The 15,958-nt window shown below is 31.3% G+C and overlaps 1 protein-coding gene across 1 annotated transcript; it reads left to right on the forward strand.

The window, feature by feature from the left end:
- Positions 1-9,665: 9,665 nt before the first annotated feature.
- Positions 9,666-14,144, forward strand: LOC112523613. Its single transcript, XM_025133283.1, has 5 exons — positions 9,666-9,950; positions 10,520-12,314; positions 12,581-12,641; positions 12,719-12,942; positions 13,863-14,144. Exons 1-5 carry the CDS (start codon positions 9,833-9,835, stop codon positions 13,918-13,920), a joined length of 2,256 nt encoding a protein of 751 aa, XP_024989051.1. The 5' UTR covers positions 9,666-9,832; the 3' UTR covers positions 13,921-14,144.
- The last annotated feature ends 1,814 nt before the right edge of the window (positions 14,145-15,958 follow it).

A 15,958-nucleotide genomic window follows, 5' to 3' on the forward strand; every position in this document is an offset into this window, starting at 1 on the left:
CCATATGGTTAGTTTTTATTTTATTCCTTCCTCTCGTCAAAATGTTGTGTTTTAGGATCTGGCTACATCATAGTTAAACTTCAAATCTATAATATAGAGAATTTGTCGACGTCAAGTTTAATTGTTTTTAGATATTTTAACTTTGGATTACTAATTTTAGATAAATTATTAATAAAAATAAAAATAAAAATTTGTTGTAGATGCTCTTTTGCATCTTCTTACCAACCCTCTTCACATCTTAAAACTTATTGACGTACAACTACTTTATCGGTACGAATCAATAAGTTTTCCGACTCTTTTCAGTATTTGAAATTTTCAAACCACTGATCCCAATTTAACAACAGTGTTATTGAAATATTCATACAGACACACAATCTTTAATATTATGGATGCTTGACAAGTTCTAGTCATAGTAATTAATGAAATCCAATTAATAGCTATCAATTTTGGGATATTCACCCATGAACCAATAACAAGTGAGGTGGAATATCATACACCATTTAACTTTTCCACATGCTATCAGTATTATCAGATATCGTATTTATTGCCAAAAGATCTCAAATTTATCCATTTCATATGGAAGAGAAGTTTGACATGAATCATATATATTTTCAGTTTCTTTTTTCATAACATAAAGAAAGTCTTTATTTTTTACACATAACAGATCAAATATCACATCTTAGTTTTTACAGTATCTTTACTGATATACCTTTAAATAACTCACTTGAAAAATATACACGTATAAGTTTCGTAACAAAATGAACTGTTTTCGTATGTATCATATGGGAATGCGATAAACACAAGACTGCATGTGCTTAATACATAAAGCACATCTTTTTAACGTTCTGTCATAAGATTATACTATAACGTTGTTGTTTTTATCGTAACATTACTTCAATTTTGTGATGAAATTAACGACAAATCAGTAATTAACAGTTGAATATTAAAAATAAAATTTAAATATAAAAAATAATGATGTGGTGACTTTTTATATAGGTATAAATAAAAATACCGTGATTTTATGTACCATAAATGAGTTATACCTACTGCCATGTTTAATATTATTGAGGTATTCTCACAATTAATAGCATGAATTTATAACAAGTCAAATCTACCGACTTAAATGATTTCTAAAAAAATAGCGGATCCAGAAACTTTTATAGTTGGGGTACATTTAAGGGTGTAGTCGTATAGAAAAAAAAAAGGTTTTGAGTTTTCCTTTTCGGCTTATACGGTTCAGTTAACCGAATAAAGATAACTTATTCAGGTCGATTTTCAGTTTATTTTTTACTAATTCATCGAGATGTATAATTTTTATATTTTATATTTCAAACGAAAATATCAAAGCATACTACAAATGGACCAATTAACAATCAAAATATTAAGTTGGGGGGTTGGGGGGGCCTTGTTTACGCACAATAGAAAATTTTACTAAATTTTTTATAGTTTTTTTTTTTTTTTTTAAATTGATAGGTTTGTTGGGGGATCTAAAACCCCTACCACCATGCATCGGATTCGCAAGTGTTTCTAAGAACTATTCAAATCTTCAACATCATAAAAGTTGCTATTAGACTTTTCAACTCATTGTTAATATAACATTTAAAAATAAAATTTATAACTTATATTTAAAATTATCATCAAGAAATATTAGTATGCTTAATTGACAACTTTCCCCAACAACAGAATTGTGCTCTTTTTTTATATCTTATATTCTTCCGTACAAAAAAAAACCCTGTACAAATTGTAAAGTAATAAGCAAATATTTAAATACAATTTTAATAGAAAAAGACAAAAAAAACTTATAATTAATCTGATAAATAAATATATATTATGTAAAAGCATAATATTGTATTTTTCAAATAAATACAGAATAATTATATCCAAGGCTCTAAGTAGCGTGAGACATAGTGTGACGGTGAGGTCAAGGCGTTTTTCAATGCATGATTTATGGCGGTAAATCCCAGTGTCATATATAATATTATAAAACATTTGATAAAAACTCTTAAAAATATTTTTTTTATGAATGTAGTATTGCTTATTGATGTGATTGTTTATAAAAGTTGTTTTTTAACTTATTTCAGTTTGGTACCGGTGATAAGCTATTTTCTGGTGTTTGAATAAGAAAAAAAAACTGCTTATACCGGTGCTAAACCGGTAATAAGCTGTTTTTGATAAGTTAATTTTTCCTGACTTATGAAAAACTGTTTATTACCAGTTACAATATTAACCTTGTTTTATTTAAATTCGGTTTGATACCACATAAGTTAATAAGCACTTTTACAAAAAAAACATAAGTTGTTTTAAATAAGCAATCTCAAACACCCCTTTAAAATTCAATATTACAAGTAATTGTACATAAGTATAACTTATTACAACTTTATTTTTTTAATTCGTATAACTAACTGCAGGTAAATATAATCAAATACATGATAAACATTTTATTTTAAATATAAAAAATAAAAATTTAATTAAGATAATCATTGAGTTTAACATAACACTTAATTATTTTTCATACAAAAATTATATTATTAAACAAAAACAAATTACTTTGTTATTAAACCTAAATTAAATTATAATAAAATTTTGAATTAAAAAAATTACATAGAAAACGAGAACGTTTAAGATGTTAATTTAATACTAATATCAATACATTTTTTTTCAAATTTATATTTTGTTCAAAAATAAAAACATTATCGTTTTCTAAACCACGTAAAACCGTATTTTATCAACAGCGAAAATGAATAAAATAAAACATTAAAATCGAGATATATCTCGCTGCATTACGCGGGTACTCTTCTAGTATACATAAACATGTGCTTTTTTGTACCATTACTCAATGATAATAAACAATTTAATTAACTAATATATTAAACACTAACAACTAAGACATAAAAAAAGATAAGTATCAAATATCGTGTTATAAAAACTATGCATTACATTATAACGCACCTCAAACTTAACGTGACGTGAAACACATGTCTTGAGCCATGATGACTATTGCGACGAGCTTTTTTGAACAGTGACTATTAATCAACAAGTTTTTCTAAACTCAAAAACATAAGGAGACTTATGATAAACTAAAAAGATACTTACGCAATGCAGCGGATACATTTTGATTTTAATATTTCATTTTATTCTTTATTTCAGTCGATGTTATAATATGATCTTATATGATTTTGAAAAAGTGATGATGTTTTTTATTTTTGTATAAATATAAATTTGAAGATATCATAAAAAATTGACAAAATATATCGATATTAGTATCAAATTAACTAATTAAAATTGATCATTTTTTGTGTAGTTTTTAATCCAAATTTTTTTATTATAGTTTAATTTAGGTTCAATAACGAAGTAATTTATATTTGGTTTAATAATATAATTTTATTATAAAGAAAATAATTAATTATTTTGTTAGAATTTGATAATTATCCTAATTATATTTTAGATTTTTTATATATTAAAATAATATGTTTATCCTTTATTTGATTATGTTTATCTACAGTTAGTTACACGAATTCAAACATAGAACTTTAATGAATTGTATTTATGTATTGTAATCTTGAATTTTAAGTAATATGCATCAATATACAGTATTTCATATATAAAAAATAGTTTTTAAAAGTTTTTATTAAATGTTTTATAATATAATATAGATAATGTTGATCTTATACATTTATAAATATACAAGTGTATAATAAAGTTTTTTTTCATTAGATTAGATGACTTTTTTATGTTCGAACAACACATTGATGCTTGAATCATTGACATCGTTGTGTTTCTGTTTTATAATTTATTTATTTTGACACCAAAAATGATTTTAAAAAATTAATAAAATAAAATAATGGAAATTAGAGGTCCAGTTATAATATAGGGGGTTGTAATGAGTTGACTTTTAAAAGTCATTTGTAACGTGTGGTCAACTTATAGACGTAAAGCTTAACAGTGACGTCTCACTCAATTTTTGCCAACATCTATATTGCAAATATAATCCCTCTTCTTTGATCATATTGCAGAAACGACACCTCAGGTTTGAGTAGTTTCAAAAAGCCCCTATCTTCTTAATGTTTAGTTGTGTATGAGATAAATAAAGGGAACAAGAATATATCATGAACAACAAATACATCCATTAAAAATAAAAAATATAAACATTGAACTGAAATTGAATATGAGACATGTATTTTTTTATTAACCTGGATATTCAATCCGCTATATGAGCCGACTAATTCCAGGATGACCACCTGCTTTGCAGATAACCCGGAGTCATCGTATTTGAACATTCATGGCCACAAGGGGATTTTTATTTCTTCTTGAATTTGAACTTGATATCTCCTGGTACTTTTTATCTTTGGAGCCAAGCTCAAACCAATCATGCACCACCCTTGTGGTTAATATGAGACATGTTGATATTCTACGAGACACTAAACTCAAGTAATTGACCAGTAAGTCAAGCTACCGAAATGCATTTTGTTAAACAAAGAGCGTTAATAATCAAAAACTTTCCGTGGATGCAATAATTGTGCACTATAGTTGCATCGTTTCCTGATCCATTCATGTTGGATTAAGGGGTTCTTTGATTCGTTTTTCATCAAGTCCTCTATAGATAAAATTGTTTTTATAGATTAATTTGTCTGTATAGATTGAGAATGTTTTTTTAGAGTATTACTTATAGATTGAATGAACGTATTTTCTGATTGGGAGGAGCAAGTTTTGATAAAAACCTGACTTTCTTCATAAATCTCCCCCTCTCCCCAAGAAACTTACTGAATTAGCAACTCTCTATATTATCAAGTCACTAGAAAAAATCATGTATAATTGACCAAATAAATTATGAGTCTTTTTAAGCTGTTAATAAATAGAACATTCCAGATATTCGTAAACAAGGAATATTCCAGTATTTATGTCAAACTCAAGGGTCGTTTAGGTGTTTATCTTATCATGAAGATAAAATAAATACATATATAATTAAGTAATTACTAGTTAGTTCTTACTTCTTAGCTTCTGGCCCTCTACACAGTACATAACAACGATTCCTCACCAACTAATAAATTCATAATCAAAATAATTCAATTATTTATATTATAAAAAATATAATATTATGTTTGATTTTTATGATTTTATTACGTGTTGCATTTTTTTTCTTAGAAGAAAAGACAATTCACGACATATATCGTTGACTTGATCAATCAAATCAAAAAAGTAATTCAGTAATTATGAAACAAATGAGCAAGGAGACTTTCCAAATGGACGAACTAAAAGACTCAGGTAATTCACGTCGATGATTATTATAAAAATTGTATAAAAACATTTTGGAACCATTCATTTAAAATCTTATTTTATTTTAGATTAGAAAGTTGAAGTCTTGTAGTTACTACAAAGATTTTTCTTGTCAAAATATCTTATTTTCCTGACATTTTGGTTAGTCTTTTACGTTGGGAGTTTGTCGTTTTGAAAGGTCTATGTCTTACTGTCGTTTTTTTTTTATCGAAACAACCTACGCAATGTTCGTCGGGTTTGTTATTTTTCGCTTTCTTTTTTGCTCGATTATGCCAATATTTTCACGATATTGCTCTTGTATGTTTTTAATTTGGATTTGATTCTTTCTAGTCTAATAAAAATAACTAAATTTACTATAAACATGTATCGTTGAATTTTATTGAGAGATAAATTATTGTGATTGTTTTAAACAAACTAAAAATATATATTTGTATTCTATTCTGAGTTAAAAATCAAACAAGTATATCTTTTACACTTTCACAATCATCGAATTTACCACGAAAAACACCAAATGCAACATTTGTCAATTGTCACTCGGGTCTAGAAGACAACAAATATATATATATATTCTTCAAAAAAAACTAAAAATTAAAAAATGTTGTATGTTTTAAAGGGAATCGATATATCATATAATTTATAGATTTGTTGTTTTATGAGGTATTTGGCCCGACAACATTGCATGTCTTAAGATACGAGCATCTCCAACAGATTCTTTAAAATTAAGGAAACAAGTATTTTAGACAAGTTTCTACTTCAACGGATCTTTCAAAATGAAGAAAATATGTAAAAGGATGTGAAGTTTTCTAATAATATAAATAACTCGAGTAAGAAACAAATTTTTACATATCCCCACCAATTTTTCTCTTTGAAATTAAATGCTTACAATGAATATATTGTATTTTATTAATTTATGAAATATTTTAATAATATAATTGATGATGTAAATATGAAAAATAAAAAAAAAGTTAAATGTAATTTATTTTTTTGATTTAATTTCAATTCTTTATTTAAAAAAGAAAATTTGTTGGAGATGATATAAGATCAGTAACATTAAAGCTATGAGTTCAACTTCTATTTAAAGGCATTAAAGATTCGGAATGATTTAGAATTAAAAACTTGTTTAAATATTTAAAGTTTTTTTTACATAATGGTCCTCAAATTTTACACAAACAACATTTGAAACGTGGGGTAAATTGTGTACCATCTAAAAAAGGAGAGAATTTCAATTTTGGCCCTTGAGTTTTTCATTTTTTATGTTTTTTTTATCTTTAGGTGGCGTTTGGTTCGCAGAATATTTTGGATGAAATGATATTTGTTAAAGGAAATTGATTTTGAAAGAATTGGAATGAAATGTTGTCACGTTTAACCATCTATTTGGTTGACAGACATTAGAATGAAATTTGTTAAGAAATTTGAATTTGTCTGTTTGGTTCACAAAATATAGCTTTGGATTTGGAATGATATATTGTTAAATGACCAAAAAGCCTTCTTTGATTTTTTTTAAAACTAAAAGTACTTTAATAAAATAATTATTATTGATATATACAACAATATAAAATACAAAAACCAAATATAACCATAAGCCAACGACGTTACTATATCAACGGTGGTTGGTGGTGGTTCAGATCGGTAGGAGTCCATGGTGGTTCAGATCGGTGGTGGTCCGCAGTGGCTCAGATGGCGGTGGTCGGTAATGGTTCAAATGGAGGTGGTCATCGGTGGTTCAGATGGACGGTAGCGACGTTGGTTCATATTAGTGGTTGTTCAAATCGTTGGTGGTTGGCAGTGTCCGACAGTGATTCAGATTGGTGGTAGTCGCTCGTGGTGAACGATGGTTCAGATGGGTGGTGGTTTGTGGTGCTTCAGGTGGTGGTCGTCGGATGTTGTTCAAATCGGCGGTGATTCAGATCGACGATAGATCAGATTGATGATGATCGGCGGTGATTCAGATCGGTAGTAGCTGGCGACGGTTTAGATCGATGGTGGTCCATGGTGGTTCAGATAGCGGTGGTTGATAGTGGTTCAGATCGGTGGTGATCCATGGTGGTTCAGATGTTAGTGATCGAGAGTGGTTCAGATCGACGATGGATCATATCAATAGTGGTTCAAATCGACGGTGGTTCGGATTGGTAGTGGTCGGTGGTGGTTCAGCTCCGTGGTGGTTCAATCGGTGATAGTCGACGGTAGTGGTCGGCCTTAGTTCAGATGGTGATGGTGCCGGTGATTCAAATCAACAGTGGTCAAAGGTGGTTGGCGATGGTCATATTGGGTTTTATGAGATTAGGGTATATTGGATTAAGGACATATTTTATATTATGAAAATAGAGAATTTCATTTTATCAAAATACCAGGTTGCTAAGAAATGTTAAATTCCTTTATTTGTGCGATTTGTAAGGTTTCAAAGATTCTTTTCTTGAAAAAAAAAATGAATCAAACGAGGAAATAAAATTTAGTCAATGATCCCTGGTAGTGGAACAACTATAGGTCATCTGAAAGTATGGAGGAGAGGTACCTCGACAAGGTGGTTTTCAAATTCGGTTTCACAGGGGAGGCAAACAGTAGTGGGAGAACCAACGTGGGTTTCACATCTGCCACTTCTAGACATGACTATTTCACCATCAGATGTGAGTTTCATGACGTAGTTACTTCACCGTCGGAGGAGGACGCAGATGTGTGAGTTGGGTGTGTAATCGAAGATTAATGGATAATTCCCATGAACGAGGAGACGGGGATGGATGATAGTGAAGGAGAGTACCCCGATCACTATGTCTATGAGTATGTAATATAATAATAATCCTATATACTATATTATATAATAAATTTTTTTATTTTCCTCCCAAAGAATATACTGTTTTTTAATATTTTAATAAGAAAAAAAAGCAGAGTGATAGACTAGAATGTCCTCTTAGTTTAATCGGTTAACATAATCCATTAGGACAAAGGATAAAATCTAAGCTAAACCACAAATTTAGATGACAAATTTGTATTGACTTTGGACGTGACACTTTGAGCACAAAACGTGTTTTTTAAGAATATAAACATTAAAAAATTGATTTTGAAGAAAATGATATATTTGCGTTCAGATTGAATTTAAATACGAAAACTTTTAGCATACATTTACAATATATTGTTATAAGTAGGTCAAATGGACCTAACAAAGTTTCGCAAATGACATATATGCCTTCTAAAATAGTTTTATGTGATGAGTTCAACATAAAACAATTGTTTATCATAGTTTCACTGATTACAATTGTTTTTCATGGAATTTACTGAGGTACAGTTTAGCACCAATAAGAAAATTTTAGGCGAGACAATTAGTTTTTCCATGATCGAAATTTCCAGATAAGTTTAGAGCTTTTCCAAGAAATTCATTGAAACGGAGAAAGAAATATGATTTTGATGTTTTAAACCCAGTTTTGTTCCAGTAGATTTTCAAATTATTCACAGATGAAGAAGTAAAAGAAAATTTATAAAAAATTTCATATTTGGAGAATTTTCCAAAATTAAACGCTAAAGAGAAACGAATATTATTTTTATTGTTTTTTACAATTAAAGTTGAACGTATTATATATTTATGGGAAAAGTTAAAAATACAACAATCGACTTTTCAGTTTTAAGTTTTTTATTGAATGAAAAAAATTATTAAACTTTCTTATTTTGAATAATCAAATAATGTACTATTTTTTTTAATGATAAGTTATTAAACTTTCTCATTTCTAAAATTATATAATTATTTATATTTAAATTATATAATTAACATTCATTTAAACAAAAATATGTCATTAACAGTATTTAACACATTTATATTCTACTAAAAAACATCAATTAAGACAGTTAATGATCGATTAAGATTAATCGATTGGAAAACACCATTGTTAAGAGTTTGAAATAATTTTCTAAAGAAATTTGATGTAAAGAGCGATAAAACAAAATTTTACCGTCTTGAATTATTATTATTTTATATATTATATTAAAATAATAATTAATATTAAAATCTATACAAGAGAGAACCTCTCGAAATTGAACGTTATTTTCTATTAAAGATTTTAGCTTTTGATATTTTTATTTTAGAGAAAAAAAAAATATAAAGAGATATTTGTTTATTGATTTATATTCCACCAATTACATAAATAAATATAAATTAAATAAATATAAATTAAAAGAAAAAAGACAATAAAAAGAGGGTCCCACCAACTACAGTTAAAAAGGAAAAGAAATAAGAGAGACATAAGGAAAGATGAAGGGTATTAAGGGGAATATTGCAAAATCCCCAAGGATTGCAGAAAAAGTAAACGGAAGTACGCCTTTAGACCTGAATTGTTTTTGGTTTTTAACGTCTTCTCCTTTCCCCTTTTCCCCTTGGAATTATTCTCCAAATTCACAACCCTCCTCCATTTCTCTTTTCCGTCTCAGCAGATAGATTTCATGGGTTTCCTCTCATTTCACGCATAATTTCTCGAATCAGAATCTCTTAACTTGCTTCTATCCACTTCCCCTTTCTTCTTTCTTTGCTTACTCAATCATTTCTATACATATTCTTTGCTAATTTCAGCTAGCAATGTCTGAAAGTCCAGCTAAAGTCCGCTTAGTTCGCTGCCCCAAATGCGATAATCTGCTCCCTGAAGTCACTGATTATGCTGTTTATCAGTGTGGTGGTTGTGGTGCTGTTCTTCGTGGTAAACTTCCCTTTCTATTTCCCCCTCCCCCCTCCACCTTTTTGTTTGATTCTTTTGAAGAAACTCAGATGTGGGTTCGTAAATGTATGGTTTGTTTGTGTTTTATGTGTTTATTATTGATGGGTCAGTGCAGAAACGATCTGGGTAATGGGTATGTCTGATCTTGTGAAGAACATGTGGTTTTTTTGATGGGGTTTCGTGAAAATACGAATCTACGTTTTGAATGTTGTGTTTTTCTTTTGATTTGGGGTCAGATTAATGCGATTTTGTGAAGAAATTGAGATGGGTTTGTGGGATTATTATAGTAAATTTGCCTTGTAATGTGCTCATTCTTGACTTCTTTTGGATTTTTATTCTCTGTAGCAGTCAAAACTCAAAATCAAGATTATGTGTGGTTCTGAATAAATCAAAATGGGGTTTTTTGTTTTATTTTCTTTTATTTTTATTGATTTTCTTATAATATTTATTTATTGATCAAGTAAAAATTCTATGGGATTCTCTCTTCTTCATATGGTATTTTTTAATCCAAAATTTGATTTTTATATATATATTTATGTGTTGATTTACAGCAACGAATAAACATATTGGATCCAGTATATCTTCAGAGAAATCTGGTGATGAAAATGATGGGGTTTCAAACAAAATTCCTAAAGAATCTGTGAATCTTGATTTCTCAAGAAATAGTGTTCAGAACATGAGTTTAGGGTCTGAAAATGGAGCAACATACAACGGAAGTTCTGGTAGGAGACACGAGAGAGACGACGATAACAACACCGAGTTCGAGGAACCAAAACCCGTGATCGGAAACGGCAAAATCGGTCCAAGAAACTCGGTTCGGAGCTCGAATAGGAGATATGGAGAAACTGGTCTTCAAGAGGGTTCATCATCAAGTTACCATTATGCACCACGCCATGAATACGCCGAGCTAGTTCAAAACTCGAATGATCATCTAGAGGTTGAAGATGATCGAGATGAGCTCTTACGGAAATTAGATGAGCTCAAGGACCAAATTGTTCGATCTCGTGATAAATCTAAAGAAAAGGTTCCTACCCATCATCCTTATGCAAATATACATCATAACAGTCATTCTTTATTGCCTCCATCGAATCAAGTTCAAATCTTTAACGATCCTTTTAGGCCGCAAAACCATGTAAGAACTCCGATCATGCCTTATGAACAACAAAACCCGTATCATCCCTACTATTCTGGACAATATGTTAGCCAAGAAATGACTGATAATCGATTATTTCACCACCCTTCTTGTTCTTGTTTGGTTTGCTACAATAAACACCACCAAGCTCCACCGCCTCCTCCACCGCCACTGCCGCCTATAGCGCCTCCTGTTATGCAGAACGATCCGAATTTCTACCACCATGATTATAATAACCGTAGGTTCTCCAATCTTTCTTTGAACTCTCATGGTGCTGAATCCCACACAAGATGGTCTAATGATCTTCGCCGCCCTCCAAGGGGAATCTTAGCCACCGGAGGGAGGCGGTGCCACCCTATAGCTGGCGGTTCTCCGTTCGTGGCATGCTGTAAATGTTACGAATTGCTTCAAGTACCCGAAAAGAGTACCAAGAAAATGAGATGTGCAGCATGCTCTGAAGTGATGCTGATCTCCATCGTCAACAAGAAACTTGTTCTCTCTGTTTATGTAGAAACTAATCGGGATTCTGAGAAGCCAAAAGATGATCTCAAGACTCGTGGAGATGCGAAATGGGGCGGCACTGAATTTTCCTCTGAGGATTATGACAACTCCGGCAATTATGACTTTGAATCGATGGATAAGTTGCAAGTAGGAGGCCCGAGTCTGACTTCCTACAAATCTGCAGTTTCATACACATCGGAGGATGAAGAAAAACTCGGTATCAGAGAAGATGAAAATTCTGTAGATGCAGCGATGAAAGCCGAAAAGCCATCTCCACCTCCTTCGGGTTCACCTCTTCAAGATCATTTCGATTATTCGACGACTTATAATCGGGCAGGAAAAGGAAACAGAAGCCAAAGGATGGATATCGAACCGGCTAAAGTGGCCGTTGATTTAGGGTCCCATGGAAGTTCCATGAAAGATGCTGCGGTGGCGAGTGAGATCGAGATTTCATCGAATGAATATTGCATCAACACGGGCACTTCTCTAGAATCCGGGGATACAAATAGGGAGACGGATCACCAAAGAAACAGCGGAGGAAATGTTCCGTTCTTCATGGGTATGATCAAGAAAAGCTTCCGGGAGTTATCGAAGTCTACTGAACATGTCGATCATGGAAAAGTCCATGTGACAGTCAACGGGCATCTGATACCGGATCGGTTGGTCAAAAAGGCTGAAAAGCGTGCTGGACCGATCCAGCCCGGCGAATACTGGTTAGTACTGTGAAGGAAGACACCATATTCTTCAAATTTTCTTGAAATTCATATCGATATGCATTGCAACAAAATCGACTTAAGTGGAACGTTCTAATAGACTCTTTACTGGATCAAACAATTGTACGTCCTATGTAAAGGTGTCACAATAAGTCGATAGGACACCAAACAGTTTTTAGGACATTTAAACATATTTGAAGTCTTTTAAAGCTAATTTTGTTGTAACGAAGTATGCACATTTCCTGATTATTTTCTTTATGATTTAGGTACGATGCAAGAGCTGGATTCTGGGGTATGATGGGCGGCCCTTGCCGGGGCATAATTCCGGTAACTTTTCGATCATTAGTCGGTTGGTTTATCGTGTCCTATTGCAACTAATGTAAAGAAAAAACCGTTTTTGACAGCCGTTCATTGAAGAATTCAATTATCCGATGCCAGAAAAATGTGCCGATGGTAACACTAACGTTTTCGTTAATGGGAGAGAGCTTCATCAGAGAGATTTGGACTTGCTTTCGAGTAGAGGCCTCCCAACAGATACAGATAGATCTTATGTTGTTGAGATCTCCGGGAGAGTGCTCGATGAGGACTCGGGTCAAGAACTCGAATGCCTCGGTAAACTCGCCCCAACGTAAGTACCGACTTTTATTTCATGGCCCCTTTTTGACCTTACCGTCTCATTATCATCACTGTGAAAATACGTGGAACCCCATTAGATTACACTCCAAAATAGCCATGATCGAAAAGAAATGGTCCAATTCTAGCCGATGTTCACAGTATCATAGTTCCTATAGTGGTAGATTTTGGCTTTGATATCATGTGAAAATACAGTGAACCCCATAAGATTGCTTTCCAAAAGAGCCATTGAGGAGAGAAGGGTGGTTTCAACATATACCGAGAAGAAATGGTCGAAGTACAACCTATTTGGAACTCTTAACAATTACTAAGCTAATGCCCTTGCATATTTACATGATTTCTTTTTATGTTTACTTGGGGTATATCCGATGGAAACGACCATTCTAATCCTTGGATAGAGGACAAGTCTACTTACCGAGTGGGATATACTACGACTCATTTAGTGTCTGCTTGTTAGCAGCTTAACGAGACTCGTAACTTATTTGGTCAGCTATACATAACTGCTTGATAGTGGCTTAACTATATAAAAAAATGGCTTATTCAGTAAGCTTCTAGGGAGGAGTTTTATGCGAAAGCCAAGTTTCTTCCAAACATGTCCTTCTCAATTAAAAAAAAACACGCTCCTTCCATCTATGAAAAAACTCTCCCAAACAAAAACCTTCCCAATTTATACAGCCATACAAACAAGTTTATCCATACAGAACTTGATGAAAAACCAACCAAAAAGCCTCGTAGTTTGGTTAGAGGCGATTTATAGCATGCTGGACATTCTACACATGTGAATGTGATGGTTTCGCTATCCAAGTAGGTTTTAAGGTTTAGGGTTTATATGGATCTTGTGACTTAGTTTCACAAGGAACGCCTTAGAGACTTGTTGATCATGTGCTAACTGTTTGTTTCTTGTTACGTTTACAGGGTCGAGCGCAAAAAACATGGATTTGGAATGAAGCCTCCGAAAGCAGCTGCTGCATAACGTAGTCCTCGATCTCTTTGATGTTGATTTTAGACATCACGTAAATTCTTTTAGACGATTAAAAACTTAGACCTTTGTGTATCGACGCATGTAGGAGTTTTGATCACTTTCTTTTTTTGGTTTTATCGGAAGATTTGTTGTTTCCAGTTTCGAATCCATTTTTAAATGTGCATCCGATCAACGGTTTACATGTTTTATGTTGGTGTATATATTCAAGTTTTCACATTGAACTCACCTTCATTCATTGTCTCATTCCTGGAGTCTTTTAAGCGATTTCGGTTAAAAGTATTCAAAACGAGATTCAAGGTGGCGTTTGGTTCGCAGATTTTGGAGGGATCTGATGGAATTAGAATGTTTAATTCCATTGACCAAATTCCATTCTCTCGTTTGGTTCATTTTTTTTCACGAAAGGAATCTTCAAAATTCTACAAATTTCACAAATAAAGAAATTTAACATTCCTTAGCAACTACATGATATTTTAATGAAATGAAATTTCTATCTTCATTATACCAAATATGTCCTTAACCTAATATACTCTAATCTCATAAAACTCAATATGAACATCGTCGACCACCACCACCGACTACCACCGCCAACCACTACCGCCAACCACTACCGCCGATCTAAACTACCGATAAAAACCATCATTGATCTGAACCACCACCGACCACTACCAATCTAAATCACCATCGGACACCGCCGATCTGAGCCATCATTGATTTGATTCATCGTCAATCTGAACCACTGCCGATAACCGCCATATAAACCACCATGGACCACCACCGATCTGAACCACCGCTGACCACCGTCGATTTAGTAATGTTGTTTGGCTTATGATTATATTTGAATTGTGTATTTTATATTGTTTTACATATTAAATAATTATTTTATTTAAGTATTTTTAGTTTTAAAAAAATTAAAATTTTCAAAAAGGGCATTTTGGTCATTTACCAATATTTTATTCCAATTCTAAAGCTACATTCTGTGAACTAAACAGACATATTCCAATTTCTTAAGAGATTTCATTCCAATGTCTGCCAACCAAACAGGTGATCAAACTTGATAACATTACATTACAATTCCTTCAAAGTCAAATTTTTTTAACAAATTCTATTCCATTCAAAAACATTCTGCGAACCAAACGTCATCATAATATTGATCGGGGATGTCATTTTGAATTTTGATGGTCTAGAAATAGGAAAGAATTTTTGAAGCAATGAACCTATTATATTATATAAAATTAATATTAATAACATCTAAGCAAATTCTTTAAAATTAAAATCAGAACTCAAAATCTTCAAAGAAGATAACATTCATTTTCGAACAGATTTTTTATTTTAAAGATTATAATATTAATTATTTTATACATATATTAAAAATTTATTTATCTCTCATAATTATTTAGAGCCAAGGGTTATACTTGATGAAAATATAATAAAGAAAATATTTCTCACTCGTTTTAGTAATTTTTTAAAGTTTCTCAAATTTGAATAATTTAACATTCTCTCTCATTTCTTTGTGTTTTTGAAAACTAGAAGGGTATTCGAACAATGCAGCGAAATAAATCTTCATTTTAATGTTTAATTTTTATTATTTGTCTCTATCGATGTAATACAATTTTATGTTGGTTTTGAGAAAGCGATAATGTTTTTATTTTTGAATTAAAATATAACTTTGAAGATTGCATAAAAAATCGATATTTCTATACTATATTATAAAGCATTTGATAAAAATTCTTAAAACCCATTTTTTATGCATGATGTACTGTATATTGATGCATATTACTTAAAATTCAAAATTACAAGTAAATTATGCATAAGTACAGCTTATTAAAGCTATATGTTTGAATTCGTGTAACTAACCGCGGATAAACATGATCAAATAGAGGATAAACATCTCATTTTAAAAAACTAAAATATAATTAGGATAATTATCGAATTCTAATAAAATAATTAATTATTATCTTTATTAAAAAACAAAAAAAACTAAAATATAATCAGGATAATTATCGAATTCTATCAAAATAATTAATTATTA

Source organism: Cynara cardunculus, assembly GCF_001531365.2.
Source record: "Cynara cardunculus var. scolymus isolate 2C chromosome LG 12, CcrdV1, whole genome shotgun sequence".
NCBI classification, from domain to species: Eukaryota; Viridiplantae; Streptophyta; class Magnoliopsida; order Asterales; family Asteraceae; genus Cynara; species Cynara cardunculus.